The sequence below is a fragment of the Crocuta crocuta genome, unplaced genomic scaffold, assembly GCF_008692635.1.
Source record: "Crocuta crocuta isolate KB4526 unplaced genomic scaffold, BGI_CrCroc_1.0 scaffold479, whole genome shotgun sequence".
Taxonomy (NCBI): domain Eukaryota; kingdom Metazoa; phylum Chordata; class Mammalia; order Carnivora; family Hyaenidae; genus Crocuta; species Crocuta crocuta.
The window spans coordinates 862,029-871,582 of NW_027531875.1; the positions used below are offsets into that span (position 1 = coordinate 862,029).

The 9,554-nt window shown below is 38.7% G+C and overlaps 1 protein-coding gene across 1 annotated transcript in view; it reads left to right on the top strand.

Moving 5' to 3' along the window:
• PKHD1L1 (PKHD1 like 1) overlaps nucleotides 1–9,554 on the top strand; it is a 149,037-nt gene that overhangs the window by 73,931 nt on the left and 65,552 nt on the right. The window contains exons 46-49 of the mRNA XM_077772932.1: nucleotides 395–636; nucleotides 1,680–1,816; nucleotides 4,067–5,096; nucleotides 6,673–6,864. Coding sequence (XP_077629058.1) covers nucleotides 395–636; nucleotides 1,680–1,816; nucleotides 4,067–5,096; nucleotides 6,673–6,864 — 1,601 coding nt within the window. The remainder of the gene's footprint in view (nucleotides 1–394; nucleotides 637–1,679; nucleotides 1,817–4,066; nucleotides 5,097–6,672; nucleotides 6,865–9,554) is intronic.

Here is a 9,554-nt window from a genome sequence, read left to right on the forward strand (position 1 = left end):
CCACCCCCATTTATGACAACCAAAAATGTGTCCAGGCATTGCCAAATATCTTCTGGGTAGATATAATCATTCTCAGTTGAGGATGACACCACTGTGATCTTCAAAGTTATAAATGAATAGCTCATGTGAATATAGGAATTAGTATAGTTCTCTAAACAGCTGCAACACTTGGAAAATATTTATTTAATTGAAATCCATTTGTAAAATTTACTCAATTACTCTAAGAAAGAGTTAAACACCATTTTCAAATTCCTCTTCATTCAGAATATTGTAAGACATTAAAAAATTTTCTAGTTTACAGATGGCGTGTTCAAAGAACATAAAACGAATGCACTAAAACAAGATTATGTTGATTTAGATTCATTTGGAAAGCTTTTTGTTGAAATTTTTACAGACACAGTCAACGAGAGAATGAAAAACGGACCATTGCATCCGTATCTGCTGATGGCATGAACGTAGTGCTGACTGACCCGCTGAACTACACACACTTAGGAATCACTGTCACACTCCCTGACGGAACTCTGTTTGAAGCAAGAGCAGAAGTGGGAATTCTTACAAGGAATATTTTAATAAGAGGATCTGATACTATGGAGTGGAATCACAAAATTCCAGCATGTCCTGATGGATTTGACACTGGTAATTCAACCGTAGTGTGTCAGCTTAAATTGTTTCCAGACGTTGCAAAAATGTTCCCTGGGAGAAAAATCACCCCCAGTTGAAAACTGTTGGACTAGGTTATGCTCTAGTAATAAATAAGCCTCAGATGGCTGTGGTTTAAAATGAGAAAAGTTATTTCTCACTCATGCTGCGTGTGTCCAATATGCTCATTGTAATGATTCTAGAACATAAGCTGATGGGAACTCCACCTCAACACAGGCCCCTGTGATCTCTGGGACAGGGCAATGGGGTGGCCAGGGAGTCAAGCAATAGCAGTTAATTACTTTGGTCCTGAAGTGACATGGGTCTCTTCCACTCAAGTGTCATTAGAAATGATTCCATAGCCTACCACAGTTCTTAGATGTGTGCCTGTGTGTGCATGTGTATATAGATAGAGAGATGATAGATAGATAGATAGATAGATAACTTTTATGTAATAACTAATACCATTACAACCTGATATATAGTTAAATATTAACAAATAGTTTAAACATAGCCTTTTCTTCAATGAGTTATATTAGAAAAGGCTCTCTAGATTTAGTGTCAAATAACCTACATTATGATTCCAGTTTATGAAACCTAGTATCATCCTGTTTGAAATAAGAATATTTCCTGTTCTTCCCACTTACTGTAGTTATAGGAATGAGGTGACACTATGCATATTCTAGTGCTATATAAATGTAAGATTTGCATTATGTTCATCTCTAAATCTTGGGACAAAGCTTCAAGATAATTAAGACAAAATACCTTTATTAGTATTAGTTCAGATGTTCAAATATTTATTTAGTATCTTTGAAAAATGCTGTCATAGGTACCTTAGGGAATGCAAAGGTGAAAAGATAAGGTACTTACCTTTCTTACTCTCTAGAGGAGGAAATGATGTGAATGCAAATAACTATATCCCAGGGTGAGATTAAGATTATATATGAATAAAAAGATATACTTAGGTATGGGGAAATCTATATAGCTAGAGGACTTTGCCATGGTTTTTCTTTATGATGTCTTTAAAAATATTTGTCAAGGTGAATTTGCTACACAGACATGCTTCCAAGGAAAGTTTGGAGAAGAAATAGGCAGTGACCAGTTTGGAGGCTGCATTATGTTTCATGCTCCCGTTCCTGGTGCCAACATGGTAATTGGAAGAATAGAATATGTAGAGGTAAGAGGCATTGTTACTAAATCACAGTGGTTTGCTGAAAGTTATCCACGCAGTGGCTAAGCACTGAACTCCTGGTGTTGACCGGATGCTGCTTATGATCTGGTAGAGGAGACAGAGAAGTAAACAGACAATTTTGATGCAACCAATTATTCTCCCATTTAATCATGCCAAAATTTTGGTTCTCTATTTTTCTCACACCCACATCAAATTCATCAGCAAGTTCTATCCACACAGCCCACAAAATCAGATGACCTGCATCCAGTCTCTCTCCACCACTGCTACCCAGTCCCTCGCCCAAGCCACCATCCCCTCTCACCTGGACTACTATGGGTTCCTCCTAACTGATCATTTTGCTTCCACCCTTTCTCCAATAGAATCTCCAGACCACAGCCAAATTAACTTTTTAAAGTATAAATCATATCTTGCTTCACCGTGTTCAGTGGCTTCATATTACACCTAAAACAAAAAGCCCACGTCCTTCCCATAGGACCCACACAGTCTGTCTGCCAGCTGGCCGCTGACTTCATCTCCTATGACTTTACCTTGGCTCATGCCATGCTAGCTACATGGGTCTCCTTGTCAAGCACATTTCTGTCTCAGGTTCTTTGTGTTTGGTCTTCTTTTTGCTTGGAATGCTCCTCCACCAAATGCTTGTATGGTTCACATTCGTTTCAGTAAGGTGTCTTGCTCTTAAGAGAGGCCTTTCCTTACTGTCTTTATTTGAAATAACTGTCCAAGGCTGTTTTCCTTTATTTACTCATATCTCCTGACACATATGTACTTTCAATCTCTCTCCCTAGAACATAACCTTAATTAGTTCAGAGATTTTGTCTTTCTGGTTTTCCACTGATTCTCCTATAGCTGAAACAGTGCTTGGCATACAGCAGGTTCTCAACTGATTGTTAATTGAACCAATATATGAAAAAAATGAATAAATATTCAAGTTATCCCCAAGAAATTAGGAGCCCCTCTGTAACTTACTCATATTCAGTCTATATAATCATAGTTTAGCAGAGTTTTTATCAGGTGTTCAGTAAAAGGAAGGAGGGAAGGAAGGTGGAAGGGAGGGAGGGTGTGATTGAGAGAGGAATAGTAAAATCCATAAATCTATTAAATTCGATACACTCCAACTGCAAACAATGTATTGAGGATGATAGAGTAAACACCTGTATTTTGTGAAACTTTCCTCTTCCTAGGATATTTTACACATATGTGACATCTGAGATATAGATTAAGTGAGGCCAGGGTCAATCTGTGTATTGATTATTAGTAACAGTTAATTTTTTAATTTTTAGATGAAAAATGAAAATAAATAGATGTGCTAACATTTTCTTTCCTAACCTTATGGGATCATATTACACATACACACTTGCACACGCACTCTCACACACTGGTATCCTCTGTATTAAATTACTGGATTGTAGGGGCGCCTGGGTGGCTTAGTCGGTTAAGCGTCCGACTTTCGCTTAGGTCATGATCTCACGGTTCATGGGTTCGAGCCCCGCGTCGGGCTCTGTGCTGACTGCCAGCTCAGAGCCTGGAGCCTGTTTCACTCTGTGACTCCCTCTCTCTCTGACCCTCCCCTACTCACGCTGTCTCTCTCTCTGTCTCCTAGAAATAAATAAAACATTTAAAAAAAAAATTACTGGATTGTAGACCTATTGAAAGAAAGCACAGCACCGTGGTTAATAAGAGCACTGACTCTAGAATCAGACCACCTTTGGAGTTTAAATGGAGTTTTATGACCATGAACAAGATTCTTAGCCATTGTAAACTTCATCTGTAAAGTGAAGTTGGCGATAGCTGGTTACCTCCTAGGATTGTGGTAAAGATTGATCATGCATATACGACACAGCACAATATCTGGCAATTGGTAAACACTCAAGAAATACTTCTTCTTATTATATAAGAATCAAAGTGAAGGAGAAAAATAAGTCTTTGAGAGGTCATATATTGCCAAACATGGAAGTTTAGTAATAGATTGAGGTGAAAAACAAAAGATTCAAAGATGACTTTTGTTCATGCATTCATTTGGTAACAAGTACGGGCTGTTACACATTGAATAAAGCAATGTGTGTTGAGGGTCAAATAACAGATTTGAAGGATAAACATGAATAATAATGGCAGATATAAATGTATCAATAATAATTAATATAAAATTGGAAATTATTTTGAAACAAGAAAATATAAGCCAGGCAAATTATTACTCTATGTGTATCACTAAATAGCTATGATTTATCGACTTGACAGATATTCCATGCTGGCCAGGCTTTCCGGTTGGGGCGGTATCCAATTCATTGGCACCTGCTTGGAGATTTGCAGTTTACATCTTATGTAAGAGGCTGTGCAATTCATCAGGCCTATAACAGAGCTGTTACTATCCATAACACACATCATCTTCTGGTTGAGTGGAATATTATATATGATATCAAGGGAGGAGCATTTTTTATAGAAGATGGTATTGAACATGGCAATATTTTGCAATATAACTTGGCAGTCTTTGTGCAGCAAAGTACTAGTCTTTTGAATGATGATGTGACCCCAGCTGCATTTTGGGTCACCAACCCAAACAACACCATACGACACAATGCAGCTGCTGGAGGCACTCACTTTGGCTTTTGGTACCGAATGAACAACCACCCTGATGGGCCATCCTATGACCGAAACATTTGCCAAAAAAGAGTTCCTCTTGGAGAATTCTTTAACAACACTGTTCATTCTCAAGGTTGGTTTGGACTTTGGATATTTGAAGAATATTTCCCCATGCAAACAGGATCTTGTACTTCTACAGTGCCAGTGCCTGCGATATTTAATTCACTTACTACTTGGAACTGTGAAAAAGGAGCTGAATGGGTCAATGGAGGAGCCCTTCAGTTCCATAACTTTGTGATGGTAAATAATTATGAGGCTGGAATTGAGACCAAGAGGATTCTGGCTCCTTATGTTGGAGGATGGGGTGAAACCAATGGAGCAGTGATTAAAAATGCCAAAATAGTTGGTCATCTTGATGAACTGGGAATGGGGTCTGCATTTTGCACAAGGAAAGGCCTGGTTCTCCCATTTAGTGAAGGCCTGACTGTAGCTTCTGTACACTTTATGAACTTCGACCTTCCCAACTGTGTAGCTTTGGGAGTGACATCCATCACTGGAGTTTGTAATGAAAAATGTGGAGGTTGGAGTGCAAAATTTGTTGACATCCAGTATTTTCACACACCAAACAAGGCTGGCTTTCGATGGGAACATGAAGTGGTACTGATCGATGTTGATGGTTCACTTACAGGTAATGTTATATTCTAATTTTTGATAACATATGTCGGAAATATGTTTGTGTTTAAACAGAGAGCTGAACTGTCAAAGCAGACTCACAGGAATCACAAATCTCACCCACCACCAAATTTCAGTAATAATTTAGGATAAGGTCAGCACTAGGCACAGATGAGACACTTTATCTGGAAGAAGCCCGAATTGTCGCGTGTAGCCTTTAATAATATCCTTTTTTTTTTCTTGCGTTTGTGCTTTGGTTTGAATTAACAGCAAATTTTGAGCAATATTTATGGAAATATTGACCACAAAAGGAAATTGTTTCAGGTTATTCATTTTATATTCAGTTAATTATACAGATAAGAAACTGTTTACATAATTAACCAAATTCTCTAAGCCAATCATGCCCCATAAACATAGATATTCCAGGTTTATTTACATAAACAATGTACGCAGACTGGATATATCCTGCTAAAATACTGTAAAGGAAAAGAATAAGTAACAGGCCTGCTGTTAACCCTTTTCTTTTTTTTTTAATATTTTTTAATGTTTATTTATTTTTGAGAGAGTGAAAGAGACAGAGCATGCACAGGGGAGGGGCAGAGAGAGAGGGAGACACAGAATCTGAAGCAGACTCCAGGCTAGGAGCTGTCAGCGCAGAGCCTGATGTGGGCGTCGAACTCACAAACCATAAAATCATGACCTGAGCCAAAGTTGGTTGTTTAACCAACTGAGCCACTCAGGCACCCCAACCCTTTTTTTACCACTCTAAATTCTGAATTTGAAATCAGTTCAAAGAATATGTTAACTGTAATATAAAATTCAACATGATTTGGAGGTTAAATTTTTTTTACCATTTCAAGTTTAGAGCCACATTTTCTGTAAATATTCATAATTTCTAGAATTTAGTGTCTTTACACACTTTAATGATAATATTTGTCTAAATAAAGTCACAAAGATTATGTGTGTGATTCTGCATAATTCTTTAAGAGATAATTAACAAGTAAATCTACAGATACTAACAATTTACTTTTGAAAGACTTTGTAAGATGGAAAAAATTCATCTCAATATTCAAATAGACTGAGTTCTCAACTATAGTTGTTGACTTTTGACTCTTGTTCTAATTGTGGCTTTTAGAGGGAGAACATTTGGGTGATTCTCATTTATAAAACTTGTGCAACCTTTATTAGTTTATCTAATTCAGCTTAGATATTTAATGGTAGCTGGCAGTCCATTGGTTAAGAGTACAGGCTCTAGAGTTAGACTGCCTGGATTTGAATCCTTCTGTGTATCCTTGAAGAAGTTATTTATCCTACTTCCCATCCCTATTTGGCCCTCATGGATGCTTTAGATCCTGTGTTTCATCTACATCTACAATAATCTCCCTGACCAAAGGGTCCACTCCCAGCCTCCATATGAGGTCCTCTTCCCCCATGCCCAAAAAAATAAATTACCAGGACTTTTAGATTTTGTTACTGGTACTATGGGTCACAGTAGCTGTATGTTGTTGTGGACAGTTTGGGGGTGTTGTTTGTTTTGTTTTTTAGTTTTCTAAAGTGATCTAGGAAACATGCTGTTTGTGTCCATCTCCTAGGTCACAGAGGACACACTGTCATTCCACACAGCTCGTTGCTGGACCCTTCCCACTGCACACACGAAGCCGAGTGGAGTGTTGGGTTCCCTGGGGCTGTCTGTGACACCTCAGTCAGTTTCCACCGTTTGGCATTCAACAAGCCTTCTCCAGTATCTCTGCTTGAAAAGGATGTGGTTCTCTCAGACTCTTTTGGTAAGTGGAATATAATAGTTTAAACTAGCAACTTAAATGTTTTTCTATTTTCATCATCATTTTTTTGAGTTATCACTCAATGTTTGGAACATGGACAAAGTATAATATTTTTATTAGTGATCATCCAGGCAGGAAACATATCACACCCAAAACAGGCATGTGAGGTTATGGAATAACTGCATGGACCAGCATGATGTTCTGCTGCACAAGGAACCTCCAGATAATATTACTACGGAGAGTAGGAAAGTTGACATAGTCCTTGGAGCAAGATGGTAAAAAATACTCTGTTGTCCCTGCCAGTGAAGGCAGATCCTTTTGATTATCTTTGTTGATTGAAATGGGATGGAGGAGCATTTGCTAGGTCGATAGCTGTCTACTAGGTGCCAGGGGTTATTGGTTTACTGATTTGTTTTAGTGATGATACCATACCTGGAATATCAGATGAGTTTGACATCATTACCTGACTAGGTTGCCTTAATTTGCTGTCATTATTCAGGATCCCTCTGGCATTTGCATGAGCCAAACAAGCAAGTTAAATGGGGATATGCCCTTTGGTGGAGACATGCAGGAGCCCACCGAGGACCCCCTACTTCCTCACAGAGAGGGAGTCAGGGGAATGAGCAGCTCATTACACATTCCCCTCTGCCTCTGTTCCCCAAACTCATGGAGAATGGTGGACAGTGGATCTGCAGGGAAAACAGTAAATTTGAAGCAACTCTTTTATCATTTATTATGATGTTATCAATTATTATATTTAACTTTAAAACATTCTTACCAGAGTTTCTTCATCCTATGAATTGAAAGGTCATATAGCAACTCTCTGAGTAATGGGTATACCCACTGGCTCAGTGACTTAATAATATGAACTCAGTAGCCATTCCTTTTTTTTTTTTTTAATTTTTTTTAATGTCTTTATTTCTAGGAGAGAGAGAGAGAGAGAGACAGTGTGAGCAGGGGAGGGTCAGAGAGAGAGGGAGTCACAGACTGAAACAGGCTCCAGGCTCTGAGCTGGCTATCAGCACAGAGCCCGGCGTGGGGCTCGAACCCACGAACTGCGAGATCATGACCTAAGCGAAAGTCGGACACTTAACCGACTAAGCCACCCAGGCGCCCCATCCATTCCTTTTTTAAAAAAATTTTTAAATGTTTTATTTATTTCTGAGAGACAGAGAGAGAGAGAGTGTGAGCAGGGAAGGGTCAGAGAGATACGAAGATACAGAATCTGAAACAGGCTCCAGGCTCTGAGCTGGCAGTCAGCACAGAGCCTGATGTGGGGCTCGAACCAATGAACTGTGAGATCATGACCTGAGCCGAAGTCCGACACCTAACTGACTGAGCCACCTAGATGCCCCTCATTAGCCATTCCTTTTTTTCTGATTTCCAGATGTCCAGAATGGAGCAACATTACTTAAACTTTTAGAGACTATGGTACAATAAACAATATTTTAAGCAGTGTCGTAGTCTCTGGGTCTAAAGTTCTCTCTTGTCTTAGCAAGAGAGTGGGAGGCAGGATTAAAAAATAGGAGAGAGATGGCTAATGTCTGGGAAAAGACAAGAGCCCCGAATAAGGGTCCTTGCCCCATATTTATTAAGATCAGAAGGCTTACAAATGTGATGGGTGTGCACAAAGAGACAAAGAAACTGTGAACATCAATTTATGGGCATGAAGGAACGGGGAGTTTTTGAAGATGTACGGTGTTTTGGGGGTTTGGGTCAATATAAAACAAAATCCAGGCTCCAGGCAGTTGGGCGGATGGTTGTTAATGGCAGATAGGAGGCACCATGTCTGTTTATCTTAGCTAGCTTAGAAGAGAAGACAGATAGGGGAAGTGACCTCAGGGTTAACAAGACACCTTTTCTTTTGTTAACCATCTCCACTCTGGGCTGCTTCCCTTATAGTGCAATGGTCTATAGTCCAATTGTTTTGCCTAACCTGACCCTATTCTCCTTTGAAAAAAGCTTCTCTGCTATAGTACTAAACTGGGAGGCACTTTTGCCCTGCATGCCTAATCTTGCCTACTTCATATACCGTTGTATTGGGAGCCTTTGCTCCTATTCCTATCTTGGTCCTTTGCCTGTCCCTGTCCTCTCTATCTTTGGGGTTCAGTATCCCCCTATTCTCAGGGTGCCTTTACACCATTCTATTCTTGGGGTGCCAATCATGTTTACCCAAATTCGGGTATGTGCATACTATAGCTTTTTATTTCTCTGTGCCTTGTTAACCCATTGGTATAAGCCCAGGGGATTCCTAAGCCTATCCCTCCCAAAGCAGAGTATCTATGAATGTTTTCTTCCGAATAAAAACAGACAGGGTAAAACAAAAAGGAACCAAAACATCAAAATCAAATGAGTTTCTTTTATCTGGTGAGATAATACATTAATATTTCCCATTATTTTGTATCAATAGTTACTTATGATAAAACTTTTAATCATATCTCCAAATACTTTATGACATACTGTGAGTAGACTGAACATTAGCTTTTTATAAAACATGGTCTAAGATCATTCTACAGAGGACTCAGAGATGTACAAACCACCCTGAGTAAATTCTTTTAAATATACAGCATAATAAAAAAATATATATATATATGCCTTTAACTATATTTCAGCAGTAGTATTTAAGCATTTTAAGTCTCTTGTTTAGGTTTGTTTTTTGTCGTTGTTGGGTTTCTTTTTTTTTTTTTTTTGGT